The following is a 20,757-nucleotide window of genomic DNA, read 5'->3' as shown; positions in this document are numbered from 1 at the left end:
TTCCATGAAAGAAACTTCAGGGAACAAGAAACAGCTGGCTCGAAGGGAGGAAGAATTAAGGATGTCAGCACTCGATTTAGGTCTTATTGAGGAGGAGGACTCCTGACTGGAGGTTTAAGGAGAAAAATTCCTTTTAGAAAGGCTCTACAAAGCCTGTGGGACATAATGTTGTGATCTGCAAACCCGACATGAAAGTTCGAGATAGCAGCCAACTGAACTTTGACCATGGAAGAAGAAGAGCCCAAGTGAAAGATTTCCGCTAAGAAATCCAAAACTGCATGAACAGGGGCAGTAAAGGGATATATATTTTTAGCTCTTGCCCAACAAGAGAAGCGTTTACACTTGCTGGTATAAATCCTTCTGGTAGAGGATTTAAGGGAAGCCACTAAGATATCCTTCACAGGATTAGAAATCAAGGGAAGCCTGGCTAAGGAAGGAAGTGGAGCAACCAAGCTGTGAGGTTGAGAGAAGGGATAGACCGATGCAGCTGACCCGATTGGTGAATCAGAAGGTCTGGCACTGGGTCCAGATGCCACGGCTGCACCAATAGGTGACGATGGAGGAACGGGAACCAAATCTGTCGAGGCCAATAGGGAGCAATGAGAATCATTTTGGCTCTCAAAATGGTAGCTTTCTGGAGTACTTGTGGAATCAACGGAAAAGGAGGAAAGGCATAAAGAAGTCCCTGGGGCCAATCCTGGGTTAGAGTGTCTCTGGGGGGATGGCCTGGCAGTGGGAAGAGAGAAAAGTCTGGGCATGTGCTGTTTTGGGGAGTAGCAAAAAGATCGCAACATGGGCGGCCCCATTCTAGAAAAATCTCCTCCACTATAGATTGTTTGAGAGACCACTCGTGAGGCATGAGAATAGCTCTGCTCAATCTGTCCGCTAGAATGTTGGTTTTCCCAGGGATATGCATTGCTACCAGAAACCGATGAGAGGAGATCGCCCATTGCCAAAGTCTGAGAGCTTCTCGACACAAGGGGTAGGACTTGGTTCCGCCCTGTTTGTTGATATACCATACTACAGACATGTTGTCTGTGTGAACTGCAATTGTCCCCAAGGGAAGAAAGTCGTTGAGGGCTTGCAACATCAAAAGCACTGCTTTCATCTCTAGGACATTTATGTGCAGGTGGTATTCGAATGGTTGCCACGTCCAATGAACCATCCTGCCCTGATAATGACCCCCCCACCCGATCAGGGAGGCGTCCGTAGTGACTGTGGCTACCGGGGCTGGGGATACAAAGGGTCTGCCTTGATGAATCTGGGGAGAAGAAATCCACCATGATAGATGATTCTTGCAAATTTGTGTCACCAGGATTTGGTGACGCATGGGAAGTTGTTGGTAAGACCACTGGGTGAACAACATCCATTGAAGAAGACGCATGTAGAAGCGGGCCAGGGGAAGAAGGGTAATGGCCGCAGCCATGAGGCCTAACACCTTCAGAACCATTCTGGCTTGCACCTTTCTGCTGGTAAGGATGATCCTGACGTGAGTTTGGATATCTGAGATTCTTTGGTCTGTGAGGGTTGCTGACATCCGAACAGTGTTTAAGTTTAGCCTATGAAAGTAATAGACTGGCAGGGCAATAAGAAGGATTTTTCGTAGTTGATCGAAATTCCTAACTGAGTGCAGAGATTTAGGGTGTAATCCCTGGCTTGGAGAAGTTGATGCCTGGTGGTGGCTGAAAGGAGCCAGTCGTCGAGATACGGAAACACCTGGAATCCTTGATGTCTCAGGTGAGCCGTAACCACTGCCATACATTTGGTGAACACTCTGGGGGCTGTAGTGAGACCAAAGGGCAGGGCTCTGAATTGAAAATGACTGGACCCCAGCCGAAAGCGGAGAAACCTTCTGGAGCGTCTGTGAATTTTTATGTGATAGTACGCATCCTGAAGGTCTATTGAGCACATCCAGTTGTCCTTGTCTAGGAAGGGCAAAATTGATTGAAGTGTGACCATTCGAAATCTTGTCTTCCTCACAGACTTGTTGAGTCTGCTGAGATCCAATATTGGTCTCCAGTCTCCCGTCTTTTTGGGGACCAAAAAGAATCTTGAGTAGATTCTGGGCTCTGAATGGTCTGTCGTAACTGGCTGAATGGCCCTTTTTTGTAGAAGCTTTGTTACTTCTAACTTTGCAATTTCCCTTAGACTGGGTGGCACATCTGGAAGGGAATTTTTGTGAGTGAAAGGACTTTCCTCGAAAGGAATTTTGTAACCCTCGGATATGATCGACTGTACCCATCTGTCTTGAGAGAGGGAACGCCAGGCTTCTGGGTACAGCTATAGTCTTCCCCCGACTGCCTCCAAGGATGGACAGCCGGGCAACATCTCAGGGATGCTGGAAGGGCTTGTCAGAGAGAGGCTCTCTGCTTCCCTGGTTTTGTGGACCCCCTCTGCCTCTAGAGCGGCGTCTGTTATTATTATCCCCTCTGCCTCTAGGGGTAAACTGACCACGTGCGTCTGGTGTGACTCCTTGGGATTTACGGAACCACATTTTCCCGCCCTTCTGAACTTTGGGGTAAGGTCTAGAGGGGGTGGAAAAACGGACCCCTACGGCAGAAAGAGTCTTGCCGTCCTGCTCACACCTGGTCAATGGAGACTTGAGGGCCAAACAATGCTGACCCATCAAAGGGAGAATTTGTGAAGGACGCCTTAAAGGGATCTGCAAAATTACAGAGCCGCATCCAGGATTGACGTCTAAGAGCCACTCCTGTACCCGTGGCTCTACTCGCTCCATCTGCTGCATACGAGATCAGTCGCATGGAGGAGTTAGCTATAGAATTAAGGATTCCTAGCTGAGAAGCAATCTTTTCTTGAGCCCCTGCAACCATAGGACCCTGCACTACTTCACCTAGTTCTTTAAGGATGTCCCTTTGGAGTCTGGTGAAGTGACATAAATAGTTCAGCGAACGCATGGCAAAGGTCGCTGAGGAGAACATCCGCTTACCATACTTATCCATGGTCCTAGAATCCTTATTAGGAGGATGGACTGGTACGGAAGGATCTGCGAGTTCCTTCTTAGTGGTGGCAGCCACCACCATGGCATCAACAGGGACACCTTTTGTAAGGAATTGCTTTTCAGAAGGGGCTGTAATAAATTTAGATGGCCTCCTAGGAACTGGCTCTACAGAATCAGGAGCAGCCCAAGCCTTTCAAGCAACAACCTCCATAAGGGGGTCGAAAGGTGGAGACACCCAGGAAGTGGAGGGTCGAGATCCAAACGCCTCTAGGTATACCGACTCATCCTCGGAGGGATTTATGGAGGGCCAGTTTCCCCTCTGTTTTAGGAGTTCTAGGATGTCTGAAAAGGAGACATCTTCAGAGGGGGATCTTGGGGATCCCTCCGACTCATCTAAGTCGGTATCTGAATTGGTAGACTCAGGGGAGTCCAGGTGTTTCCTCTTACAAGTCCTCTTGCGCGGAGGATCTCCTGACTGGTCAGGAGAATCCTCGGAAGAGGGGGTTCTTCCCAGTGGGGAAACCTGAGGCGGTGGATCTCTAGGTCCGGGAGCAAGAGAGATGGAAGAGATATCGAGAGGCACTGTAGAGGGAGGAGCTAAGGGAATAGACTGCTGACTGAGCCCAGTGGCCAGCACACTCTTCATCACCTCAAAGGCAGACCTCCCAGGGAGATCCGAGAGAACCCGTTCGAAGAAACTGGGACTCCGGGCCACCGAAAGGAAGGCTCGAGGCAGATGTCGGAGCCGAGCTCACCAAGGCGAAGCTCCAAGGGGAAGAGCGGGTCGGACAAGGGTCTGATGCCACTCACCCCTCGGAGGAGACCAGGGAAGCCCGACCACCGAATCCCTCCAAGGAAGGTCTCGAGGAGGAGATAAGAGTAGATGCTGAGGGTGCAGAAGGAGGAGGTATCTGCCCCTCAGCCATAGCCGTAACTATTCCCGTAGACTCCAACTCCAAACTCTGTTGTAGAGTCGAAGGAGGAACTTGAAGGGGGTGTGGACTAATAGTCGTCTGTTGAGACGGACTATGAAGCATCTGGGCCAGTGCCTGTGATTTTAATAATCTGCTTACCACTCTCTCTAAATCATGGTCAGATAACCTGGATGACCTAGATGATCGGCTCCGATGGCTCCGTTCCAAAAGAAGAGGTGAGGCCGGAGCCAACAGAATCGGTTCCAAAGAGGGAGACCTGGACCTCTTCCTCGAAGGAACTATCGGAGCCGACAAACCCAATGATCCAGTCGGAGCCGATAACAAGGCCGAAGGCTTAGGTACAGAAGCCTGGGCCTTAGACTTGGAAGGCTTTCCCAGAGCCGATTTGGCCAGGGAGCCCTTCGGTTTAAGGAGTCCCCTTAAAATGAGCTTGTTTCTCCTTTCCTGCAGGACTCTCTGGCTAAAAGAGTGACAAATTGCACAGGAGTCCTGCAGGTGGAGAGGTCTCAGGCAGTATAAACAAGAAGTGTGACCGTCTGTCAGAGACATCTTCTGACAGCACGAGTCACACTTCTTAAAGCCTGAGACCCTCTGCTCTTTGGACATGGTGGTTACAGAAAAGTACACACACAGTCCCAATCAAACAATTAAATTAAGGTTTAACAGCTTTACCAGAAAGGCTCATCCAGACTCTGCTACACTTTGCTGTGAAGGAAAGGTTAGTTTGCTGTTATTTTTTGTATTTCTGTATTGCCTTTCTATATTTTGAATACTGTAGTTTGTTTTCTTTATCTTGTGTTTTGCTTGCATTCTGTTCTAACAGCATATTAAAACTTCAAAGAGACCACAGCTCTCTGTTCTGAGTCAGGCAGAAATAAGAACTGATTAATTAAGGACTCATTCATAAGACAGAAGAGGTCACTTAAGGTTAATCACCTGTTAACAGGGGTGGAGCTAGGAACTAAAATTTCTATTTAAGGAGTAAACTAAAACATTTCAGAGCTTTACCAGAAAGGCTCATCCAGACTCTGCTACACTTTGCTGTGAAGGAAAGGTTAGTTTGCTGTTATTTTTGTATTTCTGTATTGCCTTTCTATATTTTGAATACTGTAGTTTGTTTTCTTTATCTTGTGTTTTGCTTGCATTCTGTTCTAACAGCATATTAAAACTTCAAAAGAGACCACAGCTCTCTCTGTTCTGAGTCAGGCAGAAATAAGAACTGATTAATTAAGGACTCATTCATAAGACAGAAGAGGTCACTTAAGGTTAATCACCTGTTAACAGAGGGGGTGGAGCTAGGAACTAAAATTTCTATTTAAGGAGTAAACTAAAACATTTCAGAGCTTTACCAGAAAGGCTCATCCAGACTCTGCTACACTTTGCTGTGAAGGAAAGGTTAGTTTGCTGTTATTTTTGTATTTCTGTATTGCCTTTCTATATTTTGAATACTGTAGTTTGTTTTCTTTATCTTGTGTTTTGCTTGCATTCTGTTCTAACAGCATATTAAAACTTCAAAAGAGACCACAGCTCTCTCTGTTCTGAGTCAGGCAGAAATAAGAACTGATTAATTAAGGACTCATTCATAAGACAGAAGAGGTCACTTAAGGTTAATCACCTGTTAACAGAGGGGGTGGAGCTAGGAACTAAAATTTCTATTTAAGGAGTAAACTAAAACATTTCAGAGCTTTACCAGAAAGGCTCATCCAGACTCTGCTACACTTTGCTGTGAAGGAAAGGTTAGTTTGCTGTTATTTTTGTATTTCTGTATTGCCTTTCTATATTTTGAATACTGTAGTTTGTTTTCTTTATCTTGTGTTTTGCTTGCATTCTGTTCTAACAGCATATTAAAACTTCAAAAGAGACCACAGCTCTCTCTGTTCTGAGTCAGGCAGAAATAAGAACTGATTAATTAAGGACTCATTCATAAGACAGAAGAGGTCACTTAAGGTTAATCACCTGTTAACAGAGGGGTGGAGCTAGGAACTAAAATTTCTATTTAAGGAGTAAACTAAAACATTTCAGAGCTTTACCAGAAAGGCTCATCCAGACTCTGCTACACTTTGCTGTGAAGGAAAGGTTAGTTTGCTGTTATTTTTGTATTTCTGTATTGCCTTTCTATATTTTGAATACTGTAGTTTGTTTTCTTTATCTTGTGTTTTGCTTGCATTCTGTTCTAACAGCATATTAAAACTTCAAAAGAGACCACAGCTCTCTCTGTTCTGAGTCAGGCAGAATTTTTCCCTCCCTCCCACCCATTTAAGTTGTCTTGTTAAATACCACTGTCTTTCTAGTTGCCCGCCTCTTATGTTAATCTGACCATATATCTAATTTCTCTCTACTTTCACTGGCTTATGTGAGTAATCACAAAACCATCACTTTTGAAATCCCACCCCTTCAATTATTTAAATGTATTGGCCATCCTACAGTATTTCATAGCACCAAAATACAAAAGTAACCACCCCTTTCAGTCCATCTTACTGTTTTAAAAATAGTAACTCTCCACTAAACCTTAACTTTTTAAACAGGTAAAACTCAAGTTACCTACTTTCATATCTAACTTCTCTAGTGCACACTGCAGAGTGCATTCTTTTCAATCTTACCTTTAAGCATCCCTGTTACTAGCACTTTCTCTAATACCTAAAAAGATCATCTCTACTTGACTCCAAGTAGACTTTTCTCTATCTGTTAAACCTAGCACTTGCTCCTATAGTACTTATTACCTTGATACGGCACTCTTATAGATAGCACCCCAAAAAGGCAAACCCCCATTTCTCGGTCACCCACGTCCCGGAATCTCTTTTAAAGTTTTTGTCTAGTCCTTCTAGCATGTCGAGGGATCAGTTGCTAGTGTCCTCTCCTGCTCAGCTGGTGAACCTGGGAATATTGAGGCAATGTTACAATTGCCTCATGTACACAGACAACCCTCTCCTCCTCCCACAAAACACAAATACATGCGAGAGATGCAACTATACGGCCAAACTGGAGGCTGAGCTCTCTCAACATAGGACTGGCAAGACCAGTCAGGAGGAGAAGGTTACCACACACACTATAGACCCAGTCTCACATAGTACCATCACAACCTCAAATCATACACATAAACACACAAAGACATACTCGGCTCTGATCAAAATCTTCCAAAATCTTCCAAAACAGCAGAGGCCACCAAAGCAGACACCCAAACAACCACCACCTCAGAACACAACACCTGCAACACATAGACCTCACAGTCAGAGTGTCAAACAGTCACAGCCCTTAAGGCCAAACACAATGCCAGACACACTAGTCATTGGTGACTCCATAGTCAGACACACTGACGTCCCGCTCACCAGACTGAGTAAGGAGAAGGTCACAGTAAGCTGCCTGTCGGGCGCTAGAATCCGCCACATAACGCAAGCACTCAGGTCTCTCAACAGCAGGTACAAATACGACTCAGTCATTGTCCACGCTGGTGTAAACGACCTGACCCGTACCTCCTTGGACTACATGAAAAGAGACATTGAGGAGCTCTCTGATTATGTAGCCCAGGCAGGTATGACCCTGACCTTGAGCAGTATCCTACCTTCACCAAGAATGATGCCACAATACAGAGATAAGATGATCAGCTTTAACAATTGGCTTAAACTCTGGTGTCATTCAAAGGGGATCAATGTCTGTCTGCCTGGGATGACATGCTGGACAAGCCACGCTGCTTTGCAAGGGACGGCTTGCACCTGTCACCCTGGGATTCGGATGTTGGCAAAGGCTCTTGCCACCCCATAGTGCCTTTTTAGGCAAGGCTCAAATTCTAAACCTACCACCCTAGAACACAAAAAGGAAAAAAACTAAGGGTAATGCTGCTCAATGCCAGAAGTCTAAATCTCAAAATGCACGCACTCGAGGCCCTTCTCAGTATGGAGAACATCGATGTCTGTGCAGTGACAGAAACCTGGTTCAAGGCTCCTGAGAGCACCCCAGCACTATCAGGTTTTACCTCTTATCATGCGTTCCGGCCCCAAAATCCGGACAATACCAAGAAAGGAGGTGGGGTATCCATATTCATCAAAGACACCCACACCTCAAGACTGGTGGCAACGACGATGCATCGGAGACCATCCAGGTGCAATTAACCATAGGCAAGACTGCTCTACAAATTGTAGCATGTTACAGGCCACCCTCACAAACTCAGGAACCTCACATGGCCTTCCTGAAAACACTAGAGGGGATAAATGTATCACCAAACACCATCATACTAGGTGACTTCAATTACCCTAATATAGACTGGGAACACTACTCAAGCCCGAACACCCTAGCCCAAAAGTTCCTGGAATTCATAAACTCAAATGCCATGGAACAACTAGTCACCATCCCCACAAGAGGAGAAAACATACTTGATCTCATCATCACGAACATGGGAGCACAATGTTCAACACTGGAAGTATACCCCTCACTGGTGAGATCAGATCACAAACTAATCTCGCTGGAGGTCCTCATCCCACCCCCACCTGAAATAAAAAAGACCACAGTAAAGAACTTCTCGAAAGCTGACTTCACACTTCTAAAGACTAGTGTGGTCTCCTTTAAGGCCCCCGAGCCGGCAGAAAACAGTACTCAAGCCGCTGAATCACTTACAAATGCCTTCTACCAGCACCTGCAGGACTGCATGGATAAGGCAATCCCAAGCAAAACAAAGACTCTTTGTACCAAAGGCAAGCGTCCAGTCTGGTGGACCCCAGCCATAAACAAACTCTACAACAAAAGGAGGAAGCTACTACAAGACAGAGCAAAATCCTTAAAAGGTAAGACACCCTTGATCACTATAAGTAAAAACTAAGAGCTCTCATAAAATCATCCAAAGCAAATTTTGAGAGAAAAATAGCTAAAGACTCAAAAGACAATCATAAGGCCTTCTTTAGCTATGTTAGAAACCTGGGAGGAAACTCCCAGATATGCTCAGAACTAGTTCAAAATGATGTGAAGATTACTGATCCTACAGACATTGCCAACATACTGGCTGACAGGTTCAGTGCAAACTTCTCCCCTCCCCAAAGGAGAGATATCTATACCAAGCGATTGCAGCCCCCAAACATCTCCAACGCCCAAGTGAGAACTGCTCTCTCCAAAGCAAAAACACAGCATCCATGGGACCTGATGGTGTCCCCGGCTGTGTGCTCCACGAACTCAACGAGAATTAAACCCACAGCTAGGACAGCTGTTTAATCATAGTCTTACCTCTGGATACGCCCAGGAGTGGCGCACTGCAACTGTGGTCCCACTTCACAAAGGCGGTGCCTCCACCGACCCTGGAAATTACCGCCCATTAGCTTGACAAGCCTTATCTGCAAAGCCATGGAGAGGATCATAATGGACCTCATAAATAAAGACATAGGGAATTTGCAGACTTTGGATCCATCCCAGTTTGGCTTTGTCAAAGGCAGATCATGCCTTCTAAACTTGGTTGACTTTTTGAAACAGTCACCAAAGCCATTGATGAGGGAAAGGCAGTCCATACAGCCTACCTCGATCTGGCGAAGGCCTTGATACAATACCCCACTCGGGTATCATTGAAAAACTCATCAGCTTAAATGTTAACCCATACATCACAAGATGGGTTGCAAACTGGCTGAGTGACAGAACCCACAGGGTCAGAGTTGCTGGCGCCATGTCAGACTCAAAGCCTGTCACAAGTGGTGTACCACAGGGCTCAGTCCTGGGCCCACTCTTGTTTGGCATCTACTTTTCCGAAGTACAAGCAAACACAGGAGGGTTATGGCTGACAAAGTTTGCAGATGACTGCAAACTGGGTGCCATAGTAGAAAACACATCTGACACAGATATCCTTCAGAAGGGTCTCACAGAAACGGATAACTGGTGCCAGAGCCATGGCCTAAAGTTAAATGCCAAAAAATGCATAGTCATACCCTTCGAAAAACAAGGTTACCCCTAGCTACCAAATAGGTGGCAATCCACTGAGCACAGAAGAAGTTATCAGGGACCTGGGGACCCAGGTTGATAGTAGTCTGTCATTCGACACCCATGTAGCTAAAGTAGTTAGGAAGACCTTCTACATTGCCCACCTTATCATGAAGGGATTCTCATCTAGATCAAGGGAGGTCATAGTCTCCCTATACTCATCACTCATCAGACCAATGATTGAGTACAATGCCCCATTCGGAATGTATCTGACCCGACACTTGCAGCAGCTGGAGAGGCCACAAAAGTTCCTCACCAAAAGGATAAAGGGTCTCAAACATCTGTCCTATGCTGCCCGACTGAAAGAACTCCAGCTCTATTCAGTCGCCATCGCTGCTCAGAGGTGACCTTTGCCTAACATACAAGGCCATGTCAAACCCAGATTTGATGAATATGCTTCACCTCAAAAAATCTAGATCTGTCAGAGTCACAAGGGCGGAGACTTAAACCTCGACACGGCTATTAATAGGGCGCGCTGGAGAGATAGATTCATCACCCGAAGACTCACTATGCTGTGGAATAAAATACCGGTATATGTGAGGCAGAGCACCTCGCTGGCCTTGTTCAAGATAAATCTTGACCAATGGATGGGAGATCGCAGATATACCCCAGGGATTACCTCAGTGTCACTGCTCAACAGAGGCACAGCAAAATAATGGGTATAGTTCCCCATACTAAAGGGGTGGCGTAAGCCACAAAACTATGGGCTAGGCTTGTAAATGCCCTCGGGCAGATAGCCTAGTATGAACCTATGAACCTATGAACCTATGAACAGTAAAAAACTCACACACACACACACCCTGACAGGGGGGGGGTGGGAGGGAAAGAAGGCCTGACTAAAAAAATTAAGGAGGAAGAATAAATTTAGTCAAAAAGGGGCTTACAATTAACTAAAAATGAAGGATTTCTAAGAAAAAATACTTTTTAACTGAAAGGGGCTAATAGCAGTTTAAATTTAAACACTTACCAGGAGCTGGCAAAAGGAGGACCTCATCAGCGAAGCGGCAAACGAGATCTGGGTACTTACCGCCTTGCATCATGGGATATGGGGCTGCCTCGAGCTGGTAAAAGTGACTCTCGAGCTTGGCAAAGTGCCGAGTCAGAGCCGAGGATTGGCTCCGAACCCATCAAGCAAGAATGAAGACGAGATTGACAACTTAACATCAGTTGTTTAATAAAATTCAGTAGATAATAAAATGCAGTAGGTTAGCGCTTTCAGGTTTAAAAAAACCTTCTTCAGACAACATACAAAAGTTATGAACACCTTTTAAAATACATAAACGCCAATGAAAGACTCAGTAAAAAGCCCTCCTCTTTTTTAATAAAGGCGTAATAGAAATGTCACCATTCAGGCCAGATGCTCTATCAGCACCCAGCTTGATTATCCATCTAGTTTCGCTGCATTCTGTTATATTTCTCAAGTCACCCCCTCCCCCCCCGGTTGGATGAATAACCTGCAAAACCAGAAAAGAAAATACATGCCCAGGATACTGCTTTGCATGCTGATACAGGGCATTATATATATTAGCTGTACGTATAACTGACATATGTTATAACACCCTGTCTTTCAATCTACAATTCGTTTTACCGAAATAAAATGAACAATATTGCATACAGTCAGCCAGGTATATAATATTGCTGGTTAAACAGTCAGCATATTGTTTCAATGAATAGCTCTTTCCAGACAGTGGTGGATGAATGTGTTGTTATGTCTAATATATTGACAAGCTTTGCAATGTCTACAGGGGAATGTACCTTGTCGCCCCATGACAGGTTTCCTAACCCCCTGTTGGTCTGTACAGAGGAAATTCTTTAAATTATTACTACATTTGAAACAAAATGTGGGATCCTGATTTAAAACCAGGGTTTTGCTTTGTTCAACCTCTCTTCTTTACTTTTATTAAATGCCTACTATATTTTATTTTTTTATTTATTTTACATTTGTTGACCGGGCTAGTCCAGCTGGATATATGTCCATTTTCAGTGGAGGCCCGGGGGGAAAAGCTCCACAAATTACAACAACATAAAAGGTCAAGACAAAGACAATAACTGTATAATTTGGTACATAAGTTTAACAATTATAGTACAAGCCTAAGATTATATATTTTATATTTCACTAGGAAAAAGGAAAAATTTATCTAAGAATAGATAAAAAAAGACTAATACATTTGTATTAGAAATGGTGTAGTACAAATCTTTATAACATATTACAAAATTAGATACACCTAGTAATTTATGATAAGAGATACTAAGGTCTCACAAAAACCTAAGAAAGAAAAACACTAGAGATCAATAGATAGAGTATAGAAGAACAGCAAACAAGGATGGATTTCTAGTGTTATTTAACACATAGGTTGTGATACTATATGAAGGTGTTTGATCATTCCACAGTATATACTTATTTACATGAGAAAAATCCTAAGGAAGGTTAAGCTCACTAAAAATTAGTGAGACAACACAAGATCATGATCATTGGAGGCTAGGAATTGTGGGAGTCTAGTTAATAGTTAGGTACTTAGTCTGGGTTAACACAGGGGCATAGCCAGTGTGATTTGAGGTAGGGTTTAAGCTTGCTTTTAAATAAGCTGACAGAGGATATTGAGGTTAGCTGGCTTGGGAGGATGTTCCAGGCTTTACCTACTGTATTGGAGAACAAGGTGTCACCAGCTAAGTTGTTGGATTTTGATATTTGTACAAGTAGGTTATTAGCGGAGCATAACGTCTTGAGGTTATTATAGGGGATGACTAGGGATGTAAGTATGGGTGTATTTTGAGGTAAATACAGGATCTTATGGGCTACTATTAATTGATTGAAAAGTATTAAATTTGGCAGCATTAACCATCCTAACTGATTCAGATTGATACAGTGATGAGTTCTATAGGAGGACCCAGCTGCAAATCTGGCAATATTGTTGTAGGAGGATGTAAGTTTACTCAGATTACTTCTACATATTTTGATATAGATAGGGGAGGCATAGAGCAAGGTAGAGATGAGGTGGGTACAAGCAATAGTAACCCTGGCTGGAGGTGTAAGAAAGGGTTTTATTCTATAGAGGGAACCTAGTTTCTTGTTTACTATTTTTATGGTGTTATTAATGTGAGGTTCAAAGGACAAGTTGTTATCTATTAGTACCCAGTAGTTTGGTGGTTGGTTCAGGAGATATTATAGTTCCATCATTTGAAGTAATAGTAAAGTTAAGTGGGAGGTTCTGGTGGGGTAAATAGTAGCATTTTTGTTTTTTTGGGGTTAAGGATAAGACGTCTTTGTAGGAGCCAGTTTTCAACTGTACTAAAGGTCATTTGGGTTAGTGACTGAAGTTCTGATTGAGAAGCAGCAGCGCATATGAGTGTGGAGTTGTCAGCGTATTGGATACAGTCAGCTTGACGAATTACAGAATGAAGGTCATTTATAAAGATGGAGAAGAGTAATGGGCCTAATATAGATCCTTGTGGGACCCCTAGAGTGACTGGGACGTGGGAAGATAAAGTATTTTCCCATAGTACAGCCTGTTGCCTGTTATGTAGGTATGATTGGAACCACTGTGTAGTATGGTTGTCCAATGACAGGTTTTTGACTGTGTCTATAAGGAGGTGGTGATTCACCATGTCACATGCTTTGGACAGGTCAATAAAAACAGCTGAGGATAGAGTATCAATATTACAATTACTGTTAATATGGTTAGTGAAGGATAAGAGAGCAGAGGTGGTGCTATGAAATGGTCTAAAGCCATGTTGACAGGGTGCTAATAAATTGTGATTGAGTAGGTAGGTTAACAGTTGTATGTGTATACATTTCTCCATTATTTTTGCCAAAGGAGATAGAATAGCTATGGGCCTATAATTGGTCAACTCTTTGGAGTTACCACCCTTATGCAGGGGAATTATGTGAGAGACTTTCCAGATTAGGGGAATAGATCCTTCAGAAATAGTTCTGTTAGTGAGGATGGATATGGGGTAGGCTATGACTTTAGCAGCTTTTTGCAGGTATTCTGCAGGTAATTTATCAGCAGAGAGAGTAGTGGGTTTAAGTTTCTGTATGAGGTTACAGATAAGTGAAGTGGGCACTGTCTGAAAATGAAATTGATAAGAATTATTGGTAAAGGTTGTGGCAGAGCCTGGGATGCTAGGGGATAGCTGGTTGGCTAGGGATTGTATGGTTTCAGTGAAAAAAGTATTAAATGAGTCAGCTATTTGGATGGGATTGTTGTGATCAGAGCCAGAGGGAGAGGGAGTACTTGAGCATCCAGGGTGTAGGAGGTTATTGATACCTCGCCAGAATTTTTGGGGATTATTTTGGTTGGTTTGTTGTAGTTGGTAGTAGTAGTTTCTTTTATCGGCTAATATGGCTTTTTTGTTTCATTTCTTAGCTGTCTGAATTGCAGGTGGTCTGAGGAGCTTTTTGTTGAGCGCCATTTTGCCCACTGTTTATTTCTTTGGAGGATTTTTTGTTTGGTCATTTTGGTGAGCCATGGTGCCGGTTTGGTTCTAATTCTGACTTTGCGTAATGGGGCATGGCTGTCTAAAATGGTTAGAAATTTAGAGTTAAAGTATTTCACGGCATTATCTATTGGGAGGTATTTCAGGGGTGACCAGTCACAGGTGACTAGTTCAGCTTGAAAGTGAGCAGGGTTAAAATATTTGGTAGTGCGAATAGTTCTACAGATGGTAGAGTTTAGGATGACAGTTTTTGTTCTGATTAAATAGGTAAGCAAGTGATCACTTATATCCTCAGGGAGGGTGCCTGTTTTATAGTTTAGTTGGGGGGTATTAGTGAGTATCCAGTCAAGGGTACTAGTTTTGTTGTTAGTTTTATCAGTGCAGGTTGGGGATGTTATAGTTTGATTAAAACCATATAAGTTGATATGAGTAGAAGGCTGCTCAGATATACAGGAGTTCCAGTTAATGTTAAAATCTCCAAGTATAATGGTTTCTTGGGGGTAGTTATTTGAGAGCCAGCTGAGGATAGCCTCTAATGTGTTGATGTTATTGCCTGGGGGAAGATAGACACATGATAGATATATGGCTTTGCTTTTGTTAAGCTGAACCTTAGTTAGAAGAATTTTTGCATTGTTGCAAAGTGGAGGTTTGGAGTCTAACAAGGTAACTTGTAATCCATTCTTATAAAGTATGACTACGCCTCCTCCTTTTTTAGTGTTACAGTCACGTCTTATGATATTATAGCTTGGGGGTAGAACTGCACTGTCTTGTATTGATGGATTAAGCCATGTTTCAGACAGACAGAGGATGTCAAAGGAATAAACATCAATAAGGGTATGCATGTGAGCTATTTTGTTATTGATGCTATGAATATTAAGATGAGCTATCAGGAGAGAGTTGGAGGGCTTGGTAAGTGTCTGTGTGATTGAATTTGTTGCTGTATCAGGCCGTGTAGCTGTGATAGTGGTAGGACCTGGGTTAGGGTGTATATCACCAACTAACATGGAGTGGACCTGAACTTTTAGGATGAGTTGTAGAAGTTTAAAAATTAGGTTCTTATTTTTTCTAGCTAGTGGGTTACATTGAGAGATGTGATGGAGTCTATGAAATATGGCTGCTGAGTACTTAGCTGAGCTGGGGAGGTTGCTAACACTATGAGTGGAGCTGGGGGTAAAGACAGAGGTATGTGTGATGTGGGTATGCAGTCCTAGGAATCTATGGTGTTCGTAGAGAGTAAGTAGATATGGAATGATAAGTATAATTAGGAGTAGTAATAAAGGTAAGGGTTTACAGGATCCTTGAGCCATTTGTTTAGGTTAAGGTGGTTAAATGTAGGGATATTTGTGGATAGAGTGGTAGGGTAATGGATAAAGGTAAATGAGTGATGGTTCTTTAAGGGGGAGGAGATAGGGGTAAAGTGAGAATATAATAGCGGTAATAGCACTTTAAGGGGAGGAGTTAGAGGTTGGTCCTAATGCATAGGGGTATGGCAGTTAGAGTATAAGTTTAGGACCACTGGGGGTGGGTGGAATTTGGGGGCAGGGTAGGGGAGCGGAGTGAGCCACAGAGGCTTAACGGGCGGATGAGCCACAGAGGAGTTCACCCTAGGAAAACAATCAGAGGAGCAGTAAGCAAAGGTAAGTAAAGCAGCAGAGGGTAAGGTGACACAATGCCTTGATAATAGAATATGCAGAGAGGGTTGGCAGTGAAGAATATTAGAAGAAAGAAAGAATAGAGTGGGAGTATTAGCTCTTCCAGAATATTAGAATCCAAGAGCCTGTAAGTTACTTAAAATTGGAACCACTGACAAAGCTCACTCGTGGAGACCCAAATAAGGGTATGAGCACAGCAAATGAGTTCCAAATAGTGTAAACTGGAAATAAGCAAAATAGAAAACCGGAATCACTGAAATTGAACCAAAGTTGTTTAGTAACGCTTCCCAAAAGGACATACGTTTTCGAGCTTCTTCATCAGAACATACACACAAGTGTTTTGGTACTGCTTTTATACACCAAGATAAAAATTGAATAATTGAATAATTTAATTTAATTGTTCTATTAAAATTGGAGTCAGAATGGTGGTCTAAAGGAAACTATTGCCCTCTACTGGACAAAAGCTGTATAGCAGAGGCAATATATACCGAGAAAAGAGTGCAGGGCAGTAAGTATGCTATAGAGGATTGAAGAGGAAGAACAGTAAAAATACTTGTAGTCTAAGAAGGGGGAAGGGGTGACAGGTATGGGAGCAGATAGTAAAGGCTGCCGGCTGTCCTGGCTGGTGAAAGTAAACTTACAACCTAGGATATCTCACACTAATTGTCTTAAGACTTTGGTTTACAGTACGTACTTTACTTATAATTAAATTCCCTTGGGGACTGTACCAGAGGGGAGGAAAGGTTCAATTCCTTAGTTACGGGAAATCGCAGTGTGTTGAGGAGAATAGTTGTTTTCAGCACGCAGGGCAAGTCCTCCTTAATACTGGGAAACCAGGTTGAGCAGTTTACTTATAATTAAATTCCCTTGGGGACTGTAGCAGAGGGGAAGAAAGGTTCAGTTCCTTAGTTAGGGGAAACTGCAGTGTGTTGAGGAGAATAGTTGTTTTCAGCATGCAGGGCAAGTCCTCCTTAATACTGGGAAACCAGGTTGAGCAGCTAAAAACCCTATTTACTCCACCGCCAGGACCGAACAGCACCCTAAGGCTAATTAGGAGAATGTAACTGATTATGTTCTCATTATATCCCCTTGCTTTCAAATTCACCATCATTTCTGCAGACTTCTCTCTATATGTCTCATCATTAGTACATAACCTGGATATTCGAAAAAATGTCCCTGAGCAATATTGTTAAATGTATATCTGGGGTGCATGCTGTCATAGGCTAGGAGAGTATTCCTCCAGCATTCCTTCCTATATAGCACAGTCTCAATCCATTGCTCTGTGTTTTTCATCACACGGACATCTAAGAAATCTATAGCTGTATCCGAGAGTGAAATACTAAACCTCAAAAAATCAGTGGTGCTTTCCAGGTAGGTAACTAACTCATAAAGCTGTTCCTATGTCCCTGTCCAAAGCAGGAAGACATCATCCACAAAACAGAAAGAGTAACTCAGGTAACCCCTCCATAAATGGTAGGCCTTGAATATTGCTTCATCCTCCCAATATGCCAACACTATGTTGGCATATGAGTTTGCGCAGGGGGTGCCCATGGCCACCCCCCTGCTCTGACAATAGAAGCAATTATGATACATAAAAATGTTGTTGCTCAACACACAGTGCAACAGTAGACATACACTGTCAATATCAGTTTGATTCAAAATTTGTACTTGCTGCAAAAAGGCTTCAATGGCCATCAAACCATATTCTTTTGTAATTACTGTGAACAAACTGTTGATATCCAAGGTTGCTAACAAACAATCTGAACAGTCCAGAATTGGGACCTAAATGACTGTGTAAAGATTGCAAAAAATGAGCTATGTCCTTTAATATTCTGGGTACAGAAATCAAACAATTTCTTAGATGAGCCTCTACCCATAAAGAAGTATGTTCAGTAGCCCACCCCCTTCCAGATACAATTGGACATAATATTAGGTTCCTGGGATCTGTGTGTATTTTCGGTAAAGCTTTGAACAGTGGAACAACAGGATGTTTAATCAATATAAACTTAAAAGTGTCTTCATTAATATGGTTGCTTAACCTTAAGTTGGAAAACTCATTAACTTTACCAATAATATTATCGGTATCAACTGGTGTTAGCTGTTGATAAGTATTTGAGTCCCTTAACAACATAAGAACACTATTATGATAGAATTCACTGTTCATGACTGCAACCACCCCTCCCTTGTCAGCAGGTTTTATTATGAAACTCTTATTGTCTATAAGTGTCCTTAGTGCTTGACATTGCCCCCAGTTCATTTTATGAAAAACATGCTTGTTTTTTGTGTTCAAAAGCTTAAAAATATCATCTTCACAGGTTTTTATAAAAGTTTCAACCACATGACTGACAGGGGGTTAAATGTGCTCAGTTGCCTGAGAGTACAGTACCTAGGAACAGATTCTGCACCATAAATACATTTCAATTCATCATTTCTGGCAAACATTTTCAAATCTAACACGCAGTCACTAAAACTTGACCCTGTACTTGGAATGAATGTAAGTCCCCTGCTCAAAACATAATTTTTAGCATCCGATAAAATGTAATCAGAATATTATATACATTACAGTCTCTATTGTCATTGGCAGTCACATGGATATTTTTCACCTCTTTGCATTTTGATTCAACAAATGACCTCTGTTCAGTTTCTCTTTCTTCTTCACAGGTACAGGTAAAATTTGAAAAAAGGAGCTCATGGTATATGGTCGAGCTCCCAGCACATTAGTACTGTTTAACACCACCTGTGTGGTGTTAGAAGTCTCTTGTGGCATTGTCTGCTGCTGGTTAATCACCTTCACAGTAGAGTCTATCCTAGGTGCTGTGTTGGCATTTGATAATGTCATCACTTCCATCATGGTCCCTATATCAGCTCCATTGCCTCTTACACCTACATTTAAGGTGGAATGTTCATTAGCCTGCTGATTAGATGTCACAGAAGGCTGATTCCATGGAGGGACATCCCTTGGCCATGTAAAAATATTACCCTGCACAAAATCCTTATAGTCTCTTAAAAGTTTTTGCATTTTAATATGTTGCGATTTAGTCATAAGCTGTCACAGCACAATACAGGTCATTAAGCTTAATCTGATGATATTCCTCCTTAAATCTCAATTTTATCTGTCTCAGCTGTGATTCAATTGAACTCACTAGTTCTTTCTCCATAGTTAAGAAAATAAAATCTATCAACAATTTCATATAAGCAAAACCAGTGTCCAGATTAAGCTGCTGCCATTTGGCCAACAAGGTAGGATACAGTTCCCCATATATGGGCATGCAGAGCGCCCTCATGCCTCTAGGAACAATTTTATGATGCAAACATGCCTCAAAATGCAGGCTTTGCCACTGAAGGTGTTTCAGCTAATACAAGTATTTTTCTAAAGCTTTCAGTTGTTCCAAAAAAGAGACATCACTCTCTTGCTCTTCATTATTCCCCAAAGGGGCAAAGTTATGTTGGCCAAGTTTAAATTCAACAATGGACTGTTATAGTGGCAATAAGTTGCTTCATTCTCTCTGTACTTACTTTGGCAGCAGCAGACAGTACTGGATGATAGCTCAACTCAGTGTCCTCAAGATATTGTTCAGCCATGTATATGAAGACAACACAATATCAGAAACAACCAAAAAACACAAATGTAGACTTCACAGCAAATCCCAACAGCAAAAACAGATGATTCGGACCACCAGGCTGATAAAAAAAACAGTAGTTTAATAAAATGCAGTAGATAATAAAATGCAGTAGGTTAGCTAACAGGGGTTAGGAAACCTGTCATGGGGGGACAAGGGACACTCTCATGTAGACATTGCAAAGCTTGTCAATATATTAGACATAACAACACATTCATCCATCCATCCACTGTCTGGAAAGAGCTATTCATTGAAACAATATGCTGACTGTTTGACCAGCAATATTATATACCTGGCTGACTGGATACAATGTTGTTCATTTAATGTCAGTAAACAAATTGTATATTGAAAGACAGGGTATTACAACATATGTCAGCTATACGTACAGCTAATATATATATATAATACCCTGTATCAACATGTAAAGCAGTACCCTGAGCATGTATTTTCTTTTATGGTTTTGCAGGTTATTCATCCAACCAGGGTGGGGGGGGGGTGATGAGAAATATAACAGAATGCAGTGAAACTAGATGGATAATCAATCTGGGTGCTGATAGAGCACCTGGCCTGAATGGTGGCATTCATATTAAGCATTTTTTTAAAAAAGAGGAGGGCCTTTGACTGAGTCTTGGTGTTCATAACTTTTGTATGTTGTCTGAAAAGGGATTTTTAAACCTGAAAGTGCTAACCTACTGCATTTTATTATCTACTGCATTTTATTAAACTACTGTTTTTTTTTTTTATCAGCCTGGTGGTCTGGATTGGCTGTTTTTGCAGTTTTATAAGTATTGAACAGGCCCGTTGGTTTGTTAATTTTAGGTTGCCAAGGCATTTGGAGAATTTGGTTATTCTTGTGATAGATTATAGGGACTTTGATGATAGGCATCCAGTTTAGTTTAGGGAGGATGGAGTGCACCTGAGTGAGTTAGGTTTGGATTTATTTAATGTACACTTGGCTTTGTTTTTGGAAGGTTTGCTGAAAGTGTTTCAGTAAGAACTGCCTGTGTCAGGCTGGTGGCTGGAGAATAGGGGCAGGCTTGTCCCTCTTCTATTCCCCCTCTGGTGTTGGTTGTTGGATTGCAAGGAGGTTGGTTGAGGATGGAAGTTAGTGGTGGTACACTGCTTCTGATAAGTGAGAATAAGTAAGTACTTGAGGTAACACTGCTTATTTTGGGGCAGGGTCAGAGGGCTATGCTACCCTGTTA

General features: G+C 42.5%; 1 protein-coding gene across 1 annotated transcript in view; it reads left to right on the top strand.

Moving 5' to 3' along the window:
• Positions 1-18,230, top strand: part of LOC122815838 (deleted in malignant brain tumors 1 protein-like) — a 580,111-nt gene extending 561,881 nt beyond the window's left edge. The window contains exon 12 of the mRNA XM_044088652.1: positions 18,226-18,230. Coding sequence (XP_043944587.1) covers positions 18,226-18,230 — 5 coding nt within the window. The remainder of the gene's footprint in view (positions 1-18,225) is intronic.
• The last annotated feature ends 2,527 nt before the right edge of the window (positions 18,231-20,757 follow it).

The sequence above is a fragment of the Protopterus annectens genome, chromosome 1.part1 (genome assembly GCF_019279795.1).
Source record: "Protopterus annectens isolate FY-2018-M chromosome 1.part1, PAN1.0, whole genome shotgun sequence".
Lineage (NCBI taxonomy): Eukaryota > Metazoa > Chordata > Ceratodontiformes > Protopteridae > Protopterus > Protopterus annectens.
The sequence above is the reverse complement of the archived record's forward strand: the minus strand, read 5'-3'. Positions and strand labels throughout refer to the sequence as shown.